The sequence below is a fragment of the Parus major genome, chromosome 1, assembly GCF_001522545.3.
Source record: "Parus major isolate Abel chromosome 1, Parus_major1.1, whole genome shotgun sequence".
NCBI lineage: Eukaryota > Metazoa > Chordata > Aves > Passeriformes > Paridae > Parus > Parus major.
Window position 1 is genome coordinate 27393340 of NC_031768.1, and position 26581 is coordinate 27419920.

At 39.3% G+C, this 26581-nt stretch overlaps 1 protein-coding gene across 1 annotated transcript; it reads right to left on the reverse strand.

Moving 5' to 3' along the window:
• Positions 1-597: 597 nt before the first annotated feature.
• LOC107211435 (opsin-3-like) lies at positions 598-26581 on the reverse strand. Its single transcript, XM_033516561.1, has 3 exons — positions 25819-26581; positions 1841-2166; positions 598-669 (listed from the first exon to the last, which is right to left on the reverse strand). The coding sequence occupies exons 1-3, from the start codon at positions 26168-26170 to the stop codon at positions 598-600; spliced, it is 750 nt and encodes a 249-aa protein (XP_033372452.1). The 5' UTR covers positions 26171-26581.

Here is a 26581-nt window from a genome sequence, read left to right on the forward strand (position 1 = left end):
AACTTATCAAGAAAATCTTTTACAAACACCAGGAAAGCACTACATATTTTGTGTAAAAACCACAACAAGCTATTTAAGACTTCACAAATACTCAGGCAGCTCTTAGGACCCCTAGTCACAACAACTTTAAAGATCTGATCTAATCCTCACTGCAGTTCCTTTGCATTCAACAAGTATTTGTTCCCTAAGGCCTGTCCCTCCAACAGGTTATGCAAGACTGGGTTCAATTTTCTTTCACTTCCATCATTTGCAAAATTTCTCTAACCTCAGCACCCCACTGGCTTGTAGATTACTCTGGAAGGCATAAAGAAAATGGATAAGAGAGGACTTTCTTCCCTCTTTTTTTTTCCCTCTGGACAGTTGATTAATCAATCAACCTAATCTTCCACCCAGGCTTCATGACCAAATACAAAATGTCTATAAACTGCAAATAATTTCTATAATACTTTGTTCCCTCAGTATGTTTGCCACAACTTCTTGACACCCATCAGGCAGATCAGTGAGATTATGAATGCCCTTGATATAGCTGAATTTAAAGAAAAAAAAGTGAATAGAATAACACAAGTCCACATTTAGCACTAGAGGCTAAAGTGTGTGCTACAGAAGCTTCATCCATACACGTATCTGCATATTGTGGATGATGACTGTTGCCAGCAAGGGAAATGAGGGCTGAAGGAAAGATAAACCAAAATTTTAAGAAACACGTATCTTCTGCATGTTTTTAGTACCACATATTCCAAGATCTTGCTTCTTAGTATGAGGTCATGGCAAAAGAAACTGCTGTCCAGAGATCAGATATGGACTGATACTTCCCTTGAATGGTTTACAATCACAGGAATTTTTTTTCCATATTAATATTGCACAACTTTTAAGAAGAGTGATAGTGTGTGATTCATCAAAGGGATTTTAGTGGCCCACTCAGTACTCAAAGAGATTTCCCATTTGGGCTTTAAACATTCTCAAAGTTTTGACAAATTGTGTAAAACAATTAAACTTAATTCCTTATGACTAATCAAAGCAAACTAGTACAAATTCACTTTAATTCTGTAGGAGAGTCTCAATTCAGGGATTTACTGTTTTTTTTTCCCTTTTAACACCCTTAATTAATTCATCTGAACATCTTAGAGAATTTCTTTTTAGAGAGCACCTATACATTAATTCTTCTCTCATTATTCATCATTAAACCACTTCATTACTGTCCCAAGAGTATTCAAACTTCATAATACCACACCCTTTTCAGGGTCTTTTGTTTCATTCTGGAATATCTACAGTGCAACTTAAACCACTGAGAGAAGTATCATTGTAGTAGTATGAGGAGAAGTACTAGTAGTATTAGTGGAAAATGGTGGTTGTAGTTAGAAGGAAAATTTAAATGTGGGCTAGAATTAACAAGAAGAAGCTGATCCTTGGGATAACTCAATAAATCACAGTAGAATTACATTACTGCAGAGTTAAGATTCCAGATATTAAGAAGCAGAAATTATTAAACTACTCCAAAACCAGGAGGAAGTATTTTCATAAAAAGGTGAAAATGTATTTTTACTTCATTACAAATGCAAGCTTCAGTCTGATATGCTAGTTTTCCCATATACTGTTTTCCACAACGTTACCAACCACAAAATCAGTAAGATGTTATCACTTTATTTTGACTGGAGCTTCAGGAGAATTAAAAAGACTGGTGAAGACCTCATGCTCCTTCCTTGAGGATTTCTGCGGTCTTTTCAATTTCATTTTGGCCTGCTGATTTGTTCTCTACCATCAGTACTTCCAAATTTGATGAAAGAGAAGCGCAGAACATGCCTCAGAGCAGTCTGCACGACGGGAGGAGGCAGCTCCTTACCTGTTTAACCGCGTAGAGGAGGCGCCCGTAGCTGTACACCATGACCATCACGGGGACAGCCAAGCAGAAGATGAAGAGACAGATGATGTAGGATGTGGACTCGGCCGACTCCGAGGACCAGCGTACAGAACAGCTTGTGCCTGCACCTTCTACCCCATAACTGCTCCAGCCAAGCAGAGGTGGCAGGGTCCAGACCAGGGAATAAATCCAGGAGCCACCGACTGCCAGCAGAGCCTTGCGGAAATCATGGCTGCGCTTGTGGCACAGGGTGAGAGTGCTGTAGCGCTCGTAGGACAGCACAGCCAGGGAGACCAGGGACACGACACCTGCAATGAACCAAGCAATATAAATGCTTACTTCCATTATTTTGCATGTGTCCATTCCAAATCCCAAGAAACCAGAAATGATTTTTTTGGTTATATATTTAAAGCAACAGTGAAAACTATTTCCATTATTCTCTATGCATTAATCCTCACTGGTCATGGTTGCTCTGTCCATCATGTCAAATTTTGTTTAACTCAGATTTATCTTACATTGGAAGATTTTTATACTTTTATACAGATATTCATCTTTTAGTCAAGTTTTCAGCTTTATCTGTTTTAGCATTACTCAGGGGAAATCAATTTTCTATCTGAGCTAATAAAATGGCGAAAGATTCCCTTGATAAGAACTATTCAATTTTTAAAGTCCATGAGCATTTTCAAATAGAGCATTGACTTTTACAGGCAGAGGAAGACGAAAAAAAAAAAAAAAAAAGCCATATATTCATGACTGGGACCCCCAAAGTGAAAGAAACTTAACTTTTTCTTCTTTTGCTCTCCCCATCAGCTACAGGAACCTTCAGTTCTGACCACTCATATACGGAAAAAACAGACATGAAACAGACATGAAAAAAAATCATGACTGGGATATGGCAAGTTGCAGCTTTCCTTATATATATATTACACAACCAGGCTTAAAAGTGGTTAGTATTAAACCCTAAGTGTCATAAACCCGTTATATCTTGCAGAGGAAAGCTTTAAAATTCAGGTTGTAGGATATTTCCATTCTCTTTTCAAGGTTTGGGACCCAACCCCTTTCTACAAAACTTTATGGATTTCCATGGCTGGTTCTTAGTCACGACTCAATGGAGAAGGTTTTGTTATTTCCTATTGTTTTGTTCTCCTTGCAGCTTCCTTGCAATACTTGGTGACACAATACTGGATACTTCCAAGATTTATGACAGAAGGAACTTGTTTGAAGAGCTTTAAAACCATATTTTCCAATGTTTTCTAGTCCCCTTCTTTTGCTCCTGTAAGATGAAAAACCTGAATAAATCAATGTCAGTCCAGTTCTTTCCACGAGTTTTTTCTTGATCTTTGCTATTAGCAACAGCCAACTATACAGTAGCACTGAAATATATAGCCTGCCAAAATTCTCTAATTTTGAGTGGTACCTACTCACAGCAAATGGGTTAAAAGAAAAGGAGTTCTTCAGGGGAATCCATAGCTGTAATCCATTTTCCCCATTTAACTGTCAGCTTCTCCTATAGCTCCTTCCCAGGCATGGAACAGAGGTGAGTAAGAGACTTCCCTCAGGAATAGCACTACTCCATCCTTTACCTGGGCAAAAAAACACACACACAGACCCACACAGGGCACAGTGGGATATTCTCCCCAGGCACAGCATTTTGTTCCACTTTTCCTTACAATTCAGTGACTCATTTCTGAGTTAACAGGATGCAGGCACAGCTATTTCTGTCATCCTGACAACCATTTGCAATTACTTTGTGCAGAGCTGGGTATGGGAAAGGACCCATGGGAAATCCAAGCAGTTCTTGCTACAATAGGATGCCTTATTTCTCAGGGGAAAATAAAGCAAAAGGGTGTGAGAAGAGGCAACTTCTGAAGAAGAAAATGTCTTTCTTGTTACAAGAGTCTACTAAATTTCCCTACATTACTGGGAAGTCAGTCCTGAAAAGTATATACATTTACAGCTGTAATAGCTCCACTAAATTCAGCTGACTTATAAACTTGCTTTAAGGCTAGGCTGTTTTAGAGACAGGGGAGACTTTCTTATCATCCCTCACCTAATCTGATTTCCTACATAACACCACTCTTGAATGCCCTTGGACTCAAGAGTAAAGAATCTACTGCTCTCTTCATGCTCCCAGCCCACACAATTATCTTCACTTTCTTAACATTGCCACTTCCCAGGTTTATATCTGCCTGACTAAAGAGCTCCTCTCTATCAAAAACACTGATGTAGGCCTAAGGCAAAAATCCAGATTTTATATTTGAAACTTGGGCCTCTGTCAGGTGTTACAGGTCTGTTTCTGTACTTCAGATTAGATAATCGTGGACTAACAGAAAACTTTCTGAGGGACAAGAAATCTCTCCCTTATCCCAGCTGGGTGCTCTCCAGCAAAGATCTATTGTTCTTGCTGTACCTCTGGTGGCGATTGAGACCACATTTTCCCTGCTGTCATGAGATGGCAAGTGAGCTGTACTTTTGTTGAGGATATCCTACATTCCTACATGTGTGGGGCTGCCTAGAATACCCAGATAGGATATTCAGGTTTCCCTAATTCAGGGCTCTGCTTCCTGGATTGCTGCTTTCTCCGCTGGGCTCTCAGCTCCAGCCTGGCTGCCAGCTCTGCCTGCTCATCCCTGTGGCTGTGCTACTGCCCAGCAGCTCCTCCTGCTGTGTATTGTCATGATTTATGGCAAACATTTACACTTCCTCTTGTCTTCACCTACTGCCCAAGGAAGATGCTTAGGTTTTCTCATGCTGGTATTTATGATGGATGGCTTTATGGCATGGCTCTGAAGACAACTGACCATGAATGCAGGGTTACTTGTTTTCAGACACAGAAAATCTCTGTCTTGCACCAGCATAGGATTAATGTTCAGGTATTAAATTAGGATCATGGTGATGTTAGTCAAGAATAAATCAAATATCAGCAATCAGACAGAAGCACAAAAGTTGCCTTTAAATTATAGAAAATAATTTTTTTCTCAATACAGAAGAAAATTCATGGCCCTTAACTGTACATCTTGGCAGGAGCCAATTCATCTTCCCTCACCTTATTATTGAGTTCCACTGACATGACACAAACTACACTTTTCTAGGCAGGACAAGAATTGTAATTTATGGAATCCCAGACCACAAAAGTTCAGGGAAAAAATGCCATTATCTTTGGGTTTGGCACAGTAAGACTTCAAGGTTTGAACTTTTTAATAGCACTAAAATTAATACCACTATGCATTGACTTCTAATACTTTCAAGACATGGGAAAATGAGGAGTACACTGAAGAAATAAAGAGATAAAAGAAAAATAAATAAGATATATAAGAGATAAGAGATAAAAGAATTCAACATTCTTTATGTGGTTCAAACTTAGTAAGCCCAGCTAACTTTTCAGAAAAATTGAAATTACTTTGAAAGAACAGAACTGGTGCTTTGAAAGACAAAAAAATATAAACACAAAGTTAAAATCAAAATAAAAAATTAACAAGTAGCTTTTTCCAACATTGAGATTAATTTGGTTGAATTGGCTGAGAGTAATTAAAACACTTATTACCCAGGTGAGAAAGAAACAACAGAGGCCACTGCAACCCTCTCTCAGTCTACTCTGTGGGACATTGGACAGCGTACAAAAAGTCACAAGAAATGCGCCAACACTGCAGCTCCATCCAGCCTTGCTGATGGAGGGCTTTTCACCTTAACACAGAAGTCAAGACTGGTCAAAACCAAACTACAGCAAGAGTAACCTTGTTGCAAAGTTGGGGCAGAGCAGCTCCAAGGATCCTGATTGATAAGAATATCCTCAGCTTTTTCATTACAAAACAACCCAACTAAACAGGTTTTTTTTATTCTCACGCTTGTATTAGTTCAATAACTGAATCCTAGAAATATACCACTATCCTTTCATCCATTATATTAGATACTAATTTGCTGGACTGAAAGAACATCATTTCATAAAAAAGGCAAAAGCAGGTTTTGTGTTCGTTACTTAATTTACACTGGCTGGAAATAAAATATGAGGATCAGGAGTACATAACCTGTCAGCTTGCAGTGAATGAGCTGCCAGCAAAAAACTGATGATTGCTTGTCCTTTATATGCTTTTCTATAGCACCCAGTGCAATCCTCTCCATAATTTTTCCAGGTACTGATTTTAGACTAACAGGCTTGTAGTTTCCTCAGCCCTTCCTCCTGGCCTTCTTGTAATCTGTTTTGCCTAAAGTAGAATAAAGCCTCCCAGTTTTCATTCTGCCTTCTAGCTTTGCATACAGAGTTCTCTTAATGCCAGGTGCATTTAACTGTTGTGACCTTTGCTAGAAATCCTGCAGCTTTCTGGTATTCTATTTCACGCACTATCTGTTGCAGTCTGAGGAACTAGTGAGAATCACAGCTTAAAAACAAAAAGCAATTAAATACTTTAGGATTGTCTCTGAAGAAAAGACTTGAGCACAATCTCCATGGCCTTAATAACCAAAAAACAAATTTAAAAAAATTAATGTAAGCTATAAAAAGAAGGAAATAATTATAATTCTTTGTGCCAACGTTTCATTCTTATTAAGTAGTAACGTTTATGAATGTGTAGACTCTGTATATTAATTTCAAATGAGTAATTTTTTCTAGAACTGCAACAAAATTAGGTTCACAAATTGCAAATCTAAATGGAATTTGCTTCCAACAAATATTTAGAGCCTCAAGCTGGTACCTAGACAAATAACTGCACAGGAGTCAATCACAGTGAGAAATGTAATTTGCTCCCCCAATATTTCATGAATATATAGGAACAAAAATGAGATTCGCACTGAACAGTACAGAAAAATGTCAAAAATTCCACTGCAGATTGCATTACAGGAATAGATAATTATTCAAAAGTTAACCATGGAAATAAGTGACTTTGAGACTAGCTGGATGTGGAGCATAAGGCTTGCTACACAGCAATTAGGTGCAGTGAGTAAAGTGCAAGAAATTAAATTTCAAGTCATAAACCAGGACAGACATCTATTTATAGGGTTATCATCTGAGACATTATCTATTATTTACTTTTATTTAAGGATCTGTACATTTCTCCCTGGCAGCAGAGCACAGAGTATGCTGTGAAAAGCACAGCAAATCATTACACTTTGCTCCCATGGGTTCTAGCTAAAAGTGTTACATTTTCTTATTAGTTTTTGATGGTTTATGCTGCTCACCGATGTAGTAATTGGAATGGGGAAGCAGTTCACCCATGGTCTGGAGGCTGTGGAAAAAACTGAGAATCCCAGCCTACACTGGATTAACGTTTTAACTACTAACTTAGACATATCTGCCCTCTTAAATGGCTTGAAGGTCATTACACTACATCATGGTTAGAGTCCTGGAGCAGTCCTGATTGCACGTTGAAAGGGATATCCAGTTCCAGTTATCAAGGACCAGAGGCAATGGAAAGAAAACACAGGTTTACCTGTTAGGCAGACCAAGAATGGAGGGATGCAACAGCACCTTCTTCAACAAGAAATTAATGGAGAAAAACTAAATCCAAGGGCTTGAGAAAACCCAAGATAGATTTTCCACACCCAATCTCCATGAAGGTTGATTTTACCCATTCACAGGCATTGTCTCATAGTTTTCAGCCACTCATATTCTCACACCCACAGGATCTGTGCTCAAGAGGTATTGTCTAGAATTTATTTTGTGCAACAGAGAGAACAAGAGACTCCAGCTATCAGTTCATAAAATCCTTTGCTTACATGTACCTCCCTGGCAACAAATTGGGTTTTGGATAGAGCTTTTATATACTTTAGGAGTCTACTGTCATGAAATCCTTCATTGCTTACAAATCCTGCCTGTACCAACCTTGTATGTTTGAGGCAAAACTGCTGCTCCCTGTTGGCTTTTCCTTGAGGTCATGCTCCTCTCAGTGGGTGCAGAATCCTCCACCCATGAGTTATCATATTCTGTTGCTATCAGCAAACAATCCTTCAGGCTTGGCCGAGTCAATACCTTTTACTGCTGGAAACAGAATTCTCTGTTACATGCACAAGCTGTCCTCACTCTTCTACTGTGCTGTCTTCAGGCTTTTACACCGCCATTGCCTCTCTGCATCATCTGTACCAACCTCAGTGACCCCACAGCAAGTCCATACATGTCCCAGTACCACTGCTGCCCACATCCAGCCCAAACCCAGCTGCTGAGACAGAGACAGGGCAAAACACAGCTGAGAGCCTGGTGCAAGGCATGGAAGCAGGGTGTGCCTGGATGTTCTGCTGCTGAGCCCCATGGCAGGATGGTGCAAGCTGAGCACCCCTGGGTGTGCATCAGACCATCTGCCAGCCATGAACAAAATGCAGAGGGGAAATCAAGGGGAGAGTAAGTGATACCAGGTTCCCACACGGAATCTATGGGATCATCTAATTTCTTGAGGGGTCTGCCAGTGGCAGAGGATAACGAACAGGGACTCCCACCATTGCTGCTTAAAGGTGTTGCTGAATAAAAACAATGATGCTTCATGCATTCACAAGACTCCGTTCATATGGAGTGTGTGTGTAATACCCACTCCTGGGGGGCAGCTTTCACATAACATCCTGGTGTGGCGATTTAACACCAGCCAGAAATGAATCTCTAAATAAGCCACTCCCTCTCACCCTTCTGGTAAAAGAGGGACAAAGGTAGGGACTACAGACTGAGATAATAATTTATGGAAAGCAAAGAGAAATTGAAAGAAAAGCACAGTAATAACAGCAATATTAATAATAAAAATATACAAAAAGAGAAGGTGCTTTACACACAAGGAGTTGTTCACCACCTCAGCTTAGTTCTGTGTGGCCGCCAGGACAAAGTCAGGCTGGTGGCCATTCCCATGTCCAGCACCATATGGTTTTTCCATATGAAGAAAAGATGGTGGGCACTTCCTGCAGTCAGCACTCCTGTTCCCAAGCCTGAGACAATGAAAACCATGATGGACAAATCCCCCAAAATCTGGATAGTCTATGCTGTGACACCTGTTTTTTCCCAGATCACCATGCTCCACTGGTTCAATTCCATGTGTCTTGGCCACTTTGAACTGCTCCACCCTGCTCCATCTGGTTCCACTCTGCTCCTTTCAGCTCAGCTTGGCTGGGACAAGGCTCCTCTCCACCCCTCTGCTCCCTCAAGATGTTTCCTGCACCAGAGCTGCTTTTCAGCCCAATGTCTTGGAGCCAAGGCTGCCACTTTTCCAGAACCATGTCTCCAAGCCATGTCTTGGAGGAACTGGGAAAGGGACAGGCAGTGGTGACAGAGGACAGAGTCCACAGGGCTGATCCCAGCACAGTGAAGAGTGACACAAAATGACACATTTCCAGGGGCGCACTCAGCTTTTCTTCCCCCAGAAACCACACCTGCAGTGATGATCTGTGTGTTATGGAATAACAACCTGGCCACATCCTAACAGTGCTGAGCTTCACCCTCTCTCCACAGCCAGGACAGCTGGGAAAGACATCATGCAGCTTGCATCATGGAAGTGCAAGAGGAACGAGAACCAGCAGCTGGCAGGCTGGGACCCACCAAAATTTGTAGCTTTCCTTTTGAACTCAGGTCCCTGTGCAGTGGTGAACAGTGAACTTGGAGAGGCAGTGAGCAAGGAAGAGCACCGTGCTGGAAGGACATTAGCAAGGATGGAAGAGGCATGCTCTGGTCTCCACTTAGGACTGCTGTGCTGGTAAATGCCTAACAGGAGCAAGAGGCAGGTCTCTCAGAAATGTTATGCAACCTAACATGTTCTCTTCTTTCTAGTCCCTCAGTTTTCACCTTCTAAATCTGCTGTTCCATTAGCTGGAGAATATGCTAAAAAGCTCTGTGGCACAGTAAGATGGAGGAGGTAAGATGGAGATACACCCCAAGTTGGGAGTATTGGGGAATCCTGTGCTGAGGCATTCTGCTGTTTCTTCTGGAAGGCATTGGGCTTGCCCAAGAACTTAAACACAGAAGAACGGCAGTAAGAGACAGCTCTCTTCAAATGAAGCCTCTTGATACCTCAAATTTCAAGTATTGAGTTTAATTACAAGTTGCACTACTGAACGGTATTATATGAATATGTTATTGAATTATACAAAACTAGTTTGATCAGTGACTCAGTACTGCTTTCAAGGGAAATAACTTTCCTGAATATAAACTAGAGCATTTCTGATAGCTCTCTTCAAAAATAAAACACCCCACATGTGAAAATGAAACAAAAATAATTTAAGCAGCTTAAAAGTTGTGACATTTCCAACATATCTGTACTTCTGTATCTCCTTAGAAGTCTTTCTGAAAACATATTATCATCTTCCAGGGACTATGCATGAAATACAATCTGTATTCTAGGATCTATGATCTAGTAGATCTAGATCTATAGATCTAGTATCTATGATACTGTAGGTCTAGTATTTGCAATAGAGGTTTAGAAGCTGCAAGAGGCAAAAAAAAAATAAAAATAAACAGTCTTTTTATAATACGTGCTTATTTTTCAGGAATAATTTTGTTGATATGGGCCACAGTATCTTACCTAACAACGTCCACAGCATCAGAGGCTTTATAAGAGCAATCCATGCTATCACCGCCTTGGTTTCCATTTTTTATATATTAGTTAATGTTAAAGCTGGTAAGCAAAACCATCAGGCTCTGTTTCCATTAAAATCAATACATTTCTTCTACAAAAATACAGTAGTGTTCACTCCAGTAGTTGCTGCCATCAGAGATTTCTTTGCAGGTGAGGAGGTAAGAATATTATAATGATAAAAGCAGAAACTTTCAAAAGCTGATTTGTTGATCTGTTTTTCTCACAGCCTATTGTCCTGGGGTACCCTTATGATGCTGAATTGTATCCCCATCTGGTTAGCCCAGTAATAAGTTCTGCACCTTTAAAACTAGATCTGAAAGCAAAGCTGGGGAGAAGGAAAAGCAGAGGAATTTTTTTCATGGCTGTATTCAAAACCTAGAGATAAGCAGTGCTCTCGGAGTTCTCCGCTCTGCAGACAGATGGGGAGCTTTCCCTTGTCTGTTCGCTGGGTTCTCTCTTGTTAGCTGAAGCCAGAAGGCTTTTTGGGAACTGTTCAGCCACTCTTTGGGCTGGGAACACCAGGGTTATCATCTGGGGGCCCCCCAAGCTGCGCTGCAGCCGGGACACCAGACCCGAGCCCCAGAGGGACTGAGACAGCCGAGGAAACAGCCAGGAAAAGGACTCTGAGCTACAAAAGGACTCTCTCTGAATTTGCCATCTCTTCAGAACAACAAGAGATTCCATTGTCCAATATTACTCATTTTCACATACTTGTGAATACTTTGCTTGTTAAATAAACAGTTTTTTCTACATTTCTCAGAGGAGATTTGTGTCTCCCGAACTTGTGGGGGGAGAGGCTGCTTGAATTTGCTTTCTAGAGAGACCCCTTCAGAGGTTTCCTCCCAAATTTACCCTAAACCAGGACACACATGCACTTTAGTAAAATATGAAAAACTCCTAAGTCACAGCATCACAGAGGAAAAAATAACAAAACTTGTTAATTGCTTAAGTAATAATTAAAATTCCATTTTGCCTTCTAGCTTTGAGTCCCATAATAGACATTTCATTGCTAGGGAAAAATATACATCATGTACAGTCTCCAGTGAGGTTCTGCAGGTTACATCTCTTTTCTTTATGATACTGGAACTGCCAAAAAGTGGCACTGAGAATGTTGATTGGTCTGCAAAACCTGGGATAGACAGCCTGGAATGAAACAAATTCAGTTAAATTGATAGAACACGGTTAGATAGCAACTTTCATCGCCAGTAGGGCTAGTGAGACGGTACTATAAAATGAGAAAATCTGTGAGAGAAACATGTCAGAGATTGTGAATATGGAATTTCACAAGATATTAATATCAAAGGTTTCAGTTTTAGTTGCAGGGGATTTGGTGTTTGGTTTTTTGGTGTTTTTTGTTTGTTTTTTTATTTTATTTTTTTAGATGACAAATACAAATGAATATTCAGAAGGGATCCAAACAGGTCTGTAGAGTGGCAGACATATATGGCTACTGTTCCTTCTTCACTACACCTCCAGAATTTTGTCCACTTTTTCCTTTCTGTCCCAAACAAAAAGAGATACATATTTTATAAGCCTGCATCCAAATGCCAGCAGATTTGGCAGAAGACCCCAAACCTTTCCAGAGTTAAAAAGAAAAACCTGCTGAACCTAGAAGGTATTTCAGAGTTAAGATGGATGGACTCAAAGTGAGGTCTGGTCTTGGTGGAAAGCCAGCCATTACTAGCCTGACTTTCCTGAAGTTCAGCAAATAAAGTAATCACAGCAGAACATTTTGTGATACAACAAAACCACAATGTGAATATAACAACTGGTAAGTTCAGAGCTAATATACAGGATATGAACTGGAGAAGAGTGAATGGATGCCTCAAAAACAGACAGAAGCAGCTGAAAATAGGGTGTGCTTCCAAAACATTATTGGCTTTATTTGGATATGCCTATTAAATATTTAGATTATAAACACAGAATAAATGGTCAAAAAAACCCAACAAATATTCTTTAATTTGGTGACTCTTATTCTAGTTGTTCCCACATATTAGGGATCAGAGCACAACTTCCTTTTGATTTTTAATGCATTAAAAGCATTTATACTTACTTGAAATTGATAAAATATTTCCCACAATCATTTTCTGAACATTAGCAGTTACAACCATTTTCCAAATACAGGCTACCTCAGATATCAACCATTCACTTTGCACAGAAATAAATCCACCAATTGCCATTTATCTAATGCCTGCTCCTTCTTCACTACACCTCCAGAATTTGTTCTGTTTTCCTAAAGATGACTTGGAATCATGAATCCATTAGAACAAGCAATCATTCCCTTCTCTAAATAATTATCCTCCTGCTTAACTCTAATGGGAGTCATAGTTTAACTTTGCACTTGAAAGAAATCACTGAGAAATCATTGTTGGATACAGCTCTACTGAGAGAAGTATGAAAACAAGCATTATTGGTCCTGTTCAATAAATCTTTTTTGCTCTTTTATCAATGGTCATTTTGGTGTTTCATCCTTTGTTTGACATACCTTTTCCTCTGTATTTGGTGGTATCTTCAATACAGACAGCATGTATTGCTTTCAATTGGAAAGAAATCTCTTGGGTTTTCCTCTTTTTTCCCCCCCTCCTTTGCTGAGTTTTTAAAGGTGTTTATTTCGTGCTTAAAGGTGGTATTCATTCCTAGCTGTGTCTGGTGACTTAATGTGCATCACTGAGTACTACTGTATTTTTTCTGTAATTTTATTTAACATGCTTATCCATCCAAACAACAAACTCCCAGCGGCATAAACAGCGCAAAGAATTCCCTTTTGCATCTCAATGATACTATAGCACAGTACAAAAACATCCCTGAACTTTATTTTCTGTCTCACTTCCCACATGTTATGCAGGACCCCTTTGCATTCTGGAAAGCAGGCTGAAATCCAGCTTCCTGACTCGGCTGCCTCCATATCAGTGTATTTATTCTGCTGCCTTAGGGAATCAGAATACATCTTGTGTATGAAATACATCTTATGTAAGAAATGTCAGCACTAGGTGGAGCTCCTGTACAGCAACATCTCGAGAGAAATCTTTGGGGCTCGTGTGCGTGAGGAAAGCAGAAATGGATGTGCAGCGCTGGCGTTGCAGGAGGATGCTCTCAGGGCAGTCAGGTTCACTGCTGCATCCCCATCCCCACGCCATCCTGCAGTTCCCCATCTCCTGCCAGGACAGCTCCTTTTGGAACGTGAGGGCATCCCCGGGCCCTTCATGCTCACAGTTCATGTTCACAGCTGTAACACACAAGGTGCAGTCTCAGGGGGTTTCTCTATGTGGGACATGGCACCAAATAAGATAAGAGGTGAAATGACAGTGTTAGCATCTGCTAGCCAATGAGCCAAGCATCCACCAGAGCACACAGACAATGTCCTTCCAATGAGCTCCTCCTTTTTCACTGAATCCAACTGCTCATTTTTAATAATGAGTGTATTTCTAGAGATTTTCCATAATCTGGGGGGTTTCTTTGGCAGTTAGGGGTGAAACACACTACAAATACTAACTCTTCTGAGTCATTTTCATAGTGTCTAGTGGTCAAACTGGTTTTTATTCTAATTAGATACTAACTAATATCAATAAATAGTCATATCTGATACTGTGAATGCAGTCTCTAAATATGATGACCAGGCTTTACATTGCCTTTGAACCAGGAGTTTCCTGTGCAGTTTTACAACCCCACAATCTCACATGGTGTGGAGGTGGGATGAAACACCAGAGAAGGCTGTTCCTGTCTCTATCCAAGATCTCTGTGATGGCTGAAGGATGTGCAGCGATGAAAAGGAGTATTCCCTGTTCCTTAACCAGAATATTCCTTAAGCTGTCCAAAGAACCTCAAAGAGGGGATCTTTTGCTACATCCATTAAAAAATTAAATATAACCAATGCAGACAGAAATCTTTTGCAGTACATTTTCACCCAACCAGTAAGTCTAATCTGCAACACTGGATAGATGAGTGGAAACTTCACTAGAAAGTATAGTAGTGGATGTATGACATATTGGAGCAAGCCTGCCTATCATGGAGGGAAGCCATACCTTAATTCATCAGAGGTCCTTGACAGCACCATGCAGACAGGGGCAATGCCTAGTTGGATAAAACCTACTTGGATTTTCAAACAACTTTGATTAGCAGCCCAAAGGCTTTTAAGGATAGTAAGCTGCAATAACAGAAATAGTCATGTGAATAAATAATTAAATAGAGGTAGGAAATAAAAAACAGGAGAAAAAGGTTAGTTTTCTTGGTGGAAACTGTGGACAGCAAAATTCCCCATGGGTCTGTGCTAGGCCCTGGGCTGTTCATCACATTAATAAATGATCTGGAAAAGATGGGAAAAAGTAACAAGTTTTCTGACCAGACTACACAGAATGACTCAAAATCAACAAAAATTAACTGTGAAGTCCTGCAGCACAGCCACATGAATCTGAGCCATTGAGCAGATGAGATGCAATACTGATCTAAACTGCTTTATGTGCAGAAAAACATACCTGCCTTTAAATACACAGCAATTGTTTCTAACTCATTGCTCTGCAAAGAGAGTAATGATAGAGAGCTTTACACAAAGCACTTCCACCAAGGCAGCAATGCACAGCAGCATTTAGAAAAGCAAACATCAGGACTGATGAGAAAAGGAAAACAGGAAAGAAAGAGAAAAGGTGGACAAGGGAAATATTATTTTGTGTTTCCTACAAGAAGTAGGTTTTCCTATTAAATCATCAGGTTGCAGACTCAGAATAAACAAACTCGAGAAGGTACTTCCCCTTGCATAGTACAAAGTCACTAAGTGGAATTCATTGATATATTATATTGTACGTACCAAAATTTTGCAGGTTTGCTGAGAGCAGGTGGAATGGGAGATAAATGCAGGCAGACCTATTAGATTCAAAAGTACTGCTTCAGGGAAGATAGGTGTCCCTACACCACAAATCACAGGCTGTGGTACTGTGTATTGGAAAAATATCACTGGATACTGAAAATTATCCCAGCTTTAAATTTAGTATTCTAGATGAATAGCTCAACAAAATACTTTGAATGGCATATACTTGATAATAAGTAAATATTGAAATAATAAGAAAAGACAATAAGAAAAAACAATTACAGCACAGTATGAGGCTAATATCTGCTTGTATCTGATATCAGTATTTCTTTTCCAAAGCTTTGACTGCCCACAACCCTAGGAAAGATATTAACTTGTAAAACTCCTATTAATTCTCAAATTCCTTGTTAAATATCCCTTGGTGCACTGACCAATAGAGAAAAACTGTTCTATGAAGCAAACCAGATGGTGACATGTCTACTGCTCTTATCTCAAAGTATATTAAGATAAGGCTTTGTCTTGCCCCATAACCTTCTTTCTACCCATTATTAAAAGTCTATTTAAATCCTGACTGGCATATTTATCTGTCAGCCTTTCACCCTACTCCTGTGATATGGTCTTTGCCTCTCTCAAAGATATTAAATAGAAATACATTTTCAATTTTAAGAAGTACACATAGCAAATCAATCCTCAACAAACTCATGCAGCCACTGCTGGACCTTGGTCCTCTTTCACCGCCACACATTTTTTCTCTGAAAATTGAGCAGTTTGAAAGCAGAGCAAAATTTCAAAGTTTAGATAAATTAGGGCAAACTGTCATGATTTGTCAGAGAGAACTGCACAGAGTTACTTGGTGCACTATAGTCAGTGAACAGAACATATAGATAATATACACACACATACTCCACTCTTTCACTGAAAGGCAGAATTTGTAACTTCTCATCACTACCACATTAACTCCTACCCTAGAGCTGTTTCTAATTAACTCCTGCTGAGCTCACACTGAGGCAGACAGAGCAGCCACAGGGATGGTCATCAGCCTCCCACACTGGCTCTGCTGCCAGCAGTGAAGGGGACAGCAGTGCCCTGCCCTGCCTTGGGCTGCCTGCTGCACAGTGCCCAAACAGATTGCCTAATTTCATTAGGGTGATTAAACAGTCAGTCTAAAAGGGTCCCCTGGTAACTCCACAAACAGCCTGAATGCATAACACAAATAACCCCCAAACTGTAAAACTGGCAAACAGTAATGCTTCCGTGTGCACTTGCACATAAGGATTATATCTAACCATTACGTGTCCTAAAATTCTCATAAGGTCAAGTTAAACGGGATTATCTATGGGTTTGTCAAATTCATACCATTTCGTAGCTGAAAGCAACTCTTGACAGATGTTAACATGCTATTCCAGTACTCAGAGGTCTTTACTAGACTCAGACAACACTTAGATGTTAAGCGATAAAATGCCATATATGTGAATTAACTAATAGTTTTGAATTTTAAAATTTACCAAAGTCCTAATCTAAGCAAAGTTTTACATTGCTGTTGAATTGTAAAAATGATCTATTCCTTATGAAAATGTTTTACAATTAAGTCTTCTTTTTGATACCTTGTTTTCTGATAGTCACTTGGTCCTGAAAATATTTCTACTGTTATAAATCCCTACAAAAATAATTCAACATAAAGGAGTTTCCTTCTTTTGATTCATCTGAAGCCTGTTGGCTTTGATTCCTTCTTGCCATGGTTATCTACCATTTTGGCTCTTAATTGTGTTAGTGAAACCGATAGAAACAATAAAAAATAGGAGTGGGGCAAGAAACAATATTATTGATATAATTACTGATATAAACTGATATAATTGAAAAACAACACTAGAAAATTAGCAGGTAGTGAATGTCTGCCTCTAATAAAAGACTGGGAAATAGATGTAAAGATTGTCAGCTTAGCCCAGTGAGTCACTGCCCTCTGCTTTGTGGCTGCTGTGCTTGCTTAAGGAACAGCAGAAGTTTCTATCCGGCCACAGAATGAGACTGTACTTCCATCATATTGGCATCTTCTGCAAAATAGGCTTGAGAAACTACAAATAGGAGAAGTAATAATTTTACAATTGTTATAGTAATTTTACCACATGATGAGAACACTTGTTGGCTGAAATAGGCCAGAGCAATTGAGCCTGATGCTGAGAGCTGGCACGAGAAACCTTCAGCTGAAGCAGGTGAAGTCTGGCACAATGGTAGAAAAGATGGTACCCAAGTGACCTCAATTAGAGGCATTACCATCCAGACCACTGAGGGATGCCTGGGGAGTCAAGCAGCCCCAGGAACCTGAGGTTTCACCCTCACATGGGCTGATCACATCCCCTGATCCTCACTGGGCCAGCACAGCAGGGAGGGGAGAGAGGGGCAACCAGGTCCCACATTGCTCAGGAGGGAAAGCACAGGGACATCTCACAGAAACAAGATGGGGGGATGTCATGGGATGAAATGTCTGCTCAGCCTGGTGCTCCCTTGCACTTGCTGTCTGCAGATTCCCAATGTTCCTCCTGCCTGTATCAATTACAGGAAAGTCTATAGGAGACAGAGGTAATATTGAGTTAGTTTTAAAAAAACCCAAACAACCCACAACAAAATCAAATCCACAAATCTCCTAGTATTGGGAGGCATTTGGATTATTTAAGAAGTGAATCATGTTAGCTGCAAAATCCACAGAAGCAATTAAGTGGTCTGTGAATCAGTAGAGGCTAGTTTATTGACATTACTGAACCTTCAGTTTCAGAAGCAGTTTCTCAGCTAGTGTTGATATGTAGAAAATCACAAATGTAAACAGCGCAGTTTCAGCTTTCAAAGAAACTTTTCTTCTTTAGTGTCAGCAGCACGTTAATTTAACAAAATTATTTTCTCACTTAATATACTTTTTAAATTAGAAACACTAACATAAAAAAGCCCCAAGCAAAAGGAAAAATAATTCAAACCCTAATTATTACTTTCGAATATGAAGTATTTGCCACAACTGAGAGGAAAAAAGAACTTTATAGTTATCACCTATTATTGTGTCATTATTTGGAACTATGCCAGTGGTTCTGTATCCTTTTTATCACTGAAAAGTCTGTAAGTTTCATTTGGTTACTGGACTGGAAGACTGCTTAAATGTTTCCTAAAATAAAAAGATATAGAAAATGAATGTCATGAGTTAAGAAACTATCACTGGCATATAAGTGGAATGTGAACAGCCAAAGATAATATCCTCTCATTGGCATACTTCAGGGGCTAAAAAGGAAGCTTTAAAGTTTTCCCAAAAATACTGAATTCTGTTCAGATGTGTCAGCATGTGAATGGTCTTAACAGTTCCTAGAGATTATTAAACACAGTTAAAAATAGTATTATTTAATAGAACTTCACAAGTAAAGTCCATTGCTCTCTGTTTGTTTTTTTTTTAATGTTGCTTATTTACTGGGCTCTATTTTATTTCATTATACCCACTGAAAGACTAAAAAGCCAGCTCCATTTTAATGACATATTTTTTCACATGTATGTGACCTGACTACCAACAGACCTGGTTTCTGCCTTTTCTAAATTAAAAGAAAGCCAACATCAAGCATAGCATCGTCTGGGTTAATGCCATGACCCAGCACTAGGGAAAAGGGCCTGGAAATGCCAACAATTAAACTTGAACTCTGACAGAAATGCTGTTTCATCATCTCCAGCAGGGTTTATAGACGTGACCTTTTAGACTCAATTCACCATCAGGATAATTCTGCAAGAAATCTGACACAGTCTTTGCCTTTAAATTCCTATTTGAGGTGTCCATGTGAACTGATGTTGTTTGTGTATTTCTATGCATAAAGTCTCCAGCATTCTGCAATGTGCAGCCATAGCACAGAACCAAAAGTATTGCAACTGTGCTGGAGGCATGACTGCCAACTGGAAAGGATCAAACACTGGCAGAAGAGAGGAGGACTGGAGCAAGGGGCTGCACAGTGTTTCATCTTCAGCCCAGCACACATCTTGGATGATACTCTGCTGTAACCAAGGCAAAACCTTCTCTTATCTCAGGAAGGTGTTAAAGTGCCTACCTGAGTGAAGTCTCTGATTTCAGGGATAACATTCAAAGTAGGACATTAGGTCTTCCATTTCCACTTCTTTTTCATGGCATGATTCCTTCTTTATCACATTTTCCAAAAGTTTTTCCCAAGTTGTCTCTCTGTTTTAAGCATTAAATTGAATGCAAGTGTACAGTACTCATGCTCTACAAATTACCTGTAGAAAGAGCTGACAGCATTTTCCCTACATGATGAATTTAGGACTGTAAAACTGGTATGAGGACTAGGACACCTCTTCATGGAAACACAACAGACATCTTAAAAATTCTCACTCTTGCAATTTTGAGAAAAAAAAAATTTGAAAAAAAAAAAAGAAAAAAAGTTGCAGAACAACTGTTCTAAGTGATTTCAATTTTGTACAGTGTTTAATGCCTATAGGAAATAGAAAATCCTGTAAACATCCTGGAAGAGGATACTGAAGTGGGGAGAGAATTATAAGCAAAAGTATGAAAATCAGAGAAAGACAAAAGAAATAATAAACACCAATTTGTGAAGTCATCTCAGAACTTCAGAAAGGTACAGAGCAGGTACCCCTGAGCTTGGGTTCCTTTCATAGTCCATGGAGATAAAGGGGTGCATGTAGGAGACATCTCATACCATCCTGAAGAGAGCATCTCAGATGTGTCAAACAGTTTGCATGTTGGCAGTACAGATTTGGTTTTCTATTGTTTATAAAAGAAGCCTTGGGGATTGGAAAATGTCCAGCTTTAGTCAGACAATTCCCATCTGTCTCTAAGGGGTTGAGCATTTCTTTTTTTCCATTTGAGAATGGTCCTGAGTAGTGTATTTAACAATATACAACTACCTTATTGACTAGTTATTTAAATAAAAAGTATAGCAGGTTTCTATAATAAAATAATAAAAATAAAAACTTATAGCAGGAAACTGACTTTAGTTTCTCTAAAGAGAAGATGCCGAAAGAAGAATTTAAATTACATATCTTCTTAATAACTACTTTTGTATTTTTGTTTACTATAAACTCTAATGCATATCAGGAGCTGAAAATGACATAGAAAAATTCAGGCCAAATTGTCAATTGTTACACTATTAAAGTAACTACATCTCTCTAGGCCATGACAGCATTTCTCCTTTTTTTTTTCCCTTTTTTTTTTTTTTTTTAGATAGAGGGACTGTAAACACTTTTGACTTATTCCCATGTATCAGGCACTGTTTTTTCCACCCTCTGTTTGAACCAGCAGACTATTTCTGATACTGACCAGCTACTGAGGAAAGCTTACATGGGTCACAATGACTGCAGGCATAACAGAGTCTATTCAAACAAAGTCATTCAAACAAAGAATGTTTTCGGTGTCTGTTGCAGAACTATGTTTTCTTAAGTATAACTGATTAGTTGTGTTTGCTACCAGCTTTATTTATAGAAATATCACCTTTAATCCCATCCCAAGCCCACAGGAGAGGAGCAATCAATGATCAGTGGGCAGGTGAGGGGCTGCTAAGAGTGGTTTTGCACTGGGAGATGAGTACTTGCTGCATCAGAACCCAGAAAACATCAGATGAGTTCTTGCAGGATCAAGCCAAGTGAGATTATCTCTTTTTTTGTGAAAAAAAGGGTATGTTTTCACAGAAGAGTCATTTAGATCTCAGCTGCATCCCATAAACAGTTTCCAGTATGTTGGAAGTCTATACTAAATGTAAGTACCTTAGTTTAATGCAGTGAGTCTAAGATACAGCATATAAAATCAAGATAAAATTCTAAAAAGAAAATCATTTGTTTAAGCTCACGAGGCAGCTGAACTTTAAATCAAATTCACGAGCAGCTCCATTCCTCATTCCTTGTGTTCTCTGGCAGTTTACAAGGGAATAAATCGATAAGTGCCTTAATATGATTGAAAGGATTATCTACCCATAAACTTGAGTACAGGGTTTCTAAAAAGATTAAAGTCCTCATTTAGGTATGACCTTGAGCTAGCAGTGGACATTAGGACACATGTATCTGCCTTACTTCAGTTCAGGTAGGACTGTGGCCCTCTGCTGCACCCAGGACTGACCGGATGCTGTGTGGGAAGACACGGACATCGAGTCACACAGCTGTCGTATGACACAGGCATCCCTGGCTCCTCTAAATACTGATGTTCTTTTACACAACCCTCATCAGAATTCATTTTTTACAATGAAATATTGGAAACAACTTCTCGGGCAAGCTGCCAGGTATTTCAACCACCATGAAGGTTAAGAAAGAGAAAACAACCAGCAGACACCTGAAAACAAGAGTTAAGAGTTCAACAGGCACAAAAATTTCCCTGCTAGCAATGTGCCTTGAAATTTTTCCAGCATCAGAATTCAGTGTTGGATTTCTGGAACTAGAGACAACTTTGTCTTTCTTTTATGTATCAATCTATTTAATATTTAATCCTTATATATCATGGCATAGAGTAGTGAGTCTAAGAATGAAGTCCAGAAGTCATCTGAGCTCAAATTCTGCCTGTCCTACATGTTTGGGAAGTTTACTTTAGTGCAAGTATCTTGGGAAAAAATTATCTTTTTTCTGAAAGTTTTCATCTTGTCTTTCCAAAGATTTGAAAAGTTTAATAAGGCACTATGGAGAGATTACATATGAGATGGTCAAAACTCTAAGACAAAATTAATCTTAGGATGGCATATAATTTCCTGTGTATGTGGTCTCTATGGAAGTGCCTTAAAAATAATATATTTTTTCCTAAAATAAAAATCTAATGCTTATAAATTCATTATCTATTATCTATTACCTATTATCTATTTATTATATATATATTTTTTCACCTTGCCTGCAAAGTTTACTGAGAGTTCAGCTGTGAAAATAGATCCTGTCCCTGTGTCATTTTCCATGTTTGCTTAAATGTATAACCATGAGCCTGTCAAACCATGACAAAGCGGTGGGTAATGGCAGCAAATTTTAAAAATCCATCCATTTCCCCAACTCAGTGACATGGGCAATTTCCACTGCAATGACCTACTTAACAGAGTAAGTGGTCATTGCAGATCAAGGAGGAGCACCAGGGTAAAATCCTTTTCTATGGGAATAGACCATGCTGTTTCTCCTCTAGCTTCATTCCTGATGCTTCCCCAGATCAAGACCAAACAGCTCATACTTCCACAGCAGATCTCACAATATTTAATCTTCTTAAAATCCCCACTACATGGCTATTGATCAGCATCTGCACTTCCCATTAGCTTCCAAACCTTGTGCTTTCCATGTATGGTTTGAAATCACAAAGCAGATACAGGGATAGCAGCAAGTAATTATACAAAAAAACTACCCTTTGTCCATAATTTTTCTCCATTGTGTCCATGGCAACCCCCTGATGCTCATTCTTGGGTCATGGTTTTCCAGTGCCTGGGGTAGGCAATGGATTGTCTGGTAAATAGCTCACTTGATTTCCCACTAAGTGACATCAGTGTATATTGCACTGTCAATACTGCTGGGAGGGGAATCATACCTGCTTTCCAAATCACCTCCCAGGCATGTGATTTTAAAAAAGGTAAGACAGTTGAGAGGGGAAAATTTAAAAGAAAAAAAAATTAAAAAAAAAGAAGAAAAGAAAAGAAAAGAAAAACAAGTGATCGCTCACCTTGAATTTACATTTGAAACAAATCTCAGCTTCCTACTTTCACTCCCTCACGTTTCATCTAAGCCACAGGCCTGGAAGATAACACCTTCACTCTCCATTTGGTTTAAAACACAAAGGAGGCTTATCATAAAACAAGTGGGAGGGGGGAAAATGTCCTTTAAAATACAATCCTTTCAGAGGACTTGTAAGAATGAACTGTATTTATAAATATTTTAATAGCTCGAATTTGGCTTAGATGTGTCTTACACATCTTGAAATAATCACCAAGTCATGAAGATTAGTTTCCCACTTAAAGTTTCTTCATAATTTAGAGAAATATTGCAGATAGGAAAGAAAAAAAGGTATGTACCTTCATTTACTACAAGAAAGTGTAATTCTAGTAGGGCCAGTGAATTTAGAGCATCACAGAATCATCAAGGTTTGATGAGATAGGTTAAGAGATCTTTAAGATCATCTAGTCAAACCAGCAACTCAGCACCACAATTACCCCAAAACCATATCCCTAAACACTTAAAAACTTAACATGATTAACAGTATGTTCCTATACTGTTGTTTATCCTAGAAGGATCATCTATCCTGTGACAAAAAAAAAACCCCAAACAAATAAGAATATTGAAGCATTAATTCTTACCAACCTTGATGTCAAACTTCAGCTCATTTTAATTACCTTTCCTGTTACACATCTGTCTTCTGGATCTTGAGAATTAGGGCCCTTTCTTTTATCTTTGATGGGCCAAAATCAGACAAATTAGGTACCAAGCAGGGAAAGCTAATTTTTTAGCTAACAAATGTATGAGATTTTTAAAGGAAGAGCTAAAGGATGAATAATATTTATCAGCAGATAAGATTTGTTTGTAAAGATACATAAACGTTAGGCAACCTGCTATTGCTATTTGCTTTTACCCATGCTATATCCCAATCAACATTATTTAATTATAAATCTGTAGGCAAACTTCTTCATTATGCCCCTTAATATACACTAATGAAAGAAAAAATGTGAGTGCTGCAAGACCTTCACATGACCTATGCACAGTTTAATAACTACTTGCATTTAGGCTGCCTCATCTTCCCAGGACACCCCACTGACAGCACCAACATCACTCAGAGGAGTTGAGGTCACCTTTGGCATTCTGGGTTTTGCTGTTTTATTTGCTTGTGTGCTCCTTGATGATCCTAATCAATTTTAAGAATTATAGCAGAAACTATCACATGAAAACAGGTATCATAATACCACAGAAATCCTGCCATGCATCCAATTCATACAGATCTGACTTTGAAGAATTATTCCACAAACAGAACACCCTTCAGAGAAACTTACCCATTTGCAGGTTTGATTCCACAGTCAATGTATCCAGACAGAAGCCAGCAGGCTCATAAGGGCACCTTTAATATACTTTTTTTCCTAAGCCCTTGAGCACCCACCTCTTTTCCCCCCCTCTCTTCAAATGTTATTATCTGCTCCCACTGGTAAATAATAAAAAGAAAGCTCAATGTATGGAGAAAAAAACCAAAAAACAGTTCTTCTTTCTGCCTGAAAAAACTACTTACAAAAATATTGGAATTCATAAAACACACAAAAATGGAAATGAAACCTGGAAGAAGACATGTCATTTTGCTCAGCACAAACCAAACTGAAAACAACCTACCAAAATAAGCCAAGGTACTGTTGACCATAAAGCCTATTTTTGGATGGTCAAAGTAAGTGCTGTCATACCACACAGCATTACTAACTCCAGAGACTTCACTTTGGGCAAAGCAGCAGTTTCCCAGAGGAAGCTGTCAGGATGAGTTAATGGTCATGAGTGGAGTACACATTTGAGGAAGGGACAGGTACCAGAGACCACACCATTGGAAGCAGCAAAGAGTTTGTAATTCAGGTAGAGAACATGTGTTTGAGTCTACCACCTGATTTTACATCAAGATCTGTGGGAGAACGTCTTGGGTTGAAGGGCCTACACAAGAAATGCTGCAATCCAGGGTGGGAGAAGAGCCAGGAATTTGTTTGTCCTGTCCTCGTGGCCTGGAGGCACCAAAGAAAGGATGCAGAGCAAGAGGGAGCTGTGCCAAGTCCCCTGGTCTGGGTTAGATAAGGATCACATCTAGACATGCACCCACAGGCCAGTTTGTGCTTTAGTGGATCTTTTTATGAATGTAGGAATAAATGAAGAAAGGGTAACTGCTTGGTGATGCAACAGACATCTTCAAGCCACAGGCCTCATCCTTGGAGGGATGAAGGCTACCCTCTGACTGTTCATTGTCCTTTATCTTCTATTAATAATTAAAAATATCCAGTTATAACAGCTATATCTGTCAGCACAAAAGGTGGTTGCAAAAAAAGTTTTGTCTGGACAGGAGAAGAACTGAATCCTTTTCCCATCACTTCTGACAAATCTATTCCTGCAGCTTAATTTTCTACTGAAGCTGCAAGCATGCAATTCTAAAATAAAGATTTTGCTTTGCAGAACAGAAATCATCTAATGATGAGAACTCACTGGGACACGAGGAATTCATATTACAGATTGAGAGATAATTAAAAATTGTAAATAGAGTACTTTCAGGAGGCTTTGTTCATGACAGAAACTGCACTTAGGGACCTGTAGTTCAGCAATGGCAGATTTTCTTGAAAAAGAGGCATTATATATTTTCATATACTAAATCCAACTGCCTCCAGTGGCTTGCCTTTTTTAGATTCCATTTTTAGCTCTTAAGAAATAAGTAATTTTGAAGAATGAGATATGAAATATTTATTCTACTGTTATTTATAGATCTACATTACTCCTTCATAGGGTCTTTTTTTAAAATGTTTTAAACTATGCAGGTCACTTGTGCTTGACCATAACAAGGCAATAAAAGTATGCTTCTGTTCACCACAGAAGCACATTGAGCTCCCTAAAATCACATTGCTTCAGGCACCAGTGTTAAAAAGAAGAACAGTAAAGAATCATTGTTGAACTCTTACCAAAGCAGGAATTGACAAAGCCATACCACCTACAAGCATGGTCCCCTCCGATCCATTTGCCACGGATGTTGGATGCAAAACTGAGGGTAGTGCCCGAGATGCACACTAACATGTCACTGATGCTGATGTTCAGGAGAAGCATGTTGACTGGGTTACGAAGGGTTTTAAACTTGCAGAAGAGGATGAGGACAATCAAGTTATTCAAGAAACCAAAAAACAAGATTAATCCAAGAAAAACAGCCACTACTGTGTGCCCACTTCGTGAGAGTCCAGCCCTTGGCTGAACAGGATCTGCAGGTGCACCAAAGCTCAGGTTATATGTCCAAGTGTGGTTCATTTCGGACTTTGTCATGGATCAGTGAGGGCAGAGATGCTGGGTGCCCTTTGCTGAAGTACTCCAGTCGTTTCCCAGAAGTCATTCCATCACAGATTAAATCATCTCAGGAGCCCTGTGATCTTTGCTTGGATGAGATATCTCCTAGATGGTTATGCAGGTGTGAAACACTGTATTGCAGCACAGGACTATTTTCCTGTGCTCTGTCTTTCCAGGGGTCTGCTCTGCAGCAACTCCAGGGCAGCAGAACCAAGTGAACAATCACCTCAAATCCATCTTTCTTGTTTAAACTTAGGATAATATTAGATGATGTTTTTTGATGCTCAGAATGGAAGGTATCTTAAAAAGATGCATCAGCAGGGTCTCCTCCTTCAGAGCAAATGGACAGCCCCATCAATGGCAGCTACCCTCCTTTCCTCTGACAATGGG

Excerpts from the sequence above, each read along its gene's own strand:
- LOC107211435 (XM_033516561.1), bottom strand. The coding sequence starts at position 26,170 with ATGACAAAGTCCGAAATGAACCACACTTGGACATATAACCTGAGCTTT. Across the intron at positions 2,167-25,818 it reads CTTTGTCAATTCCTGCTTTG|GTGTCGTGTCCCTGGTCTCC; the intron begins GTAAGAGTTCAA and ends GGTTCATTGCAG. Across the intron at positions 670-1,840 it reads TCCTCTACGCGGTTAAACAG|CCCTCATTTCCCTTGCTGGC; the intron begins GTAAGGAGCTGC and ends TCTTTCCTTCAG.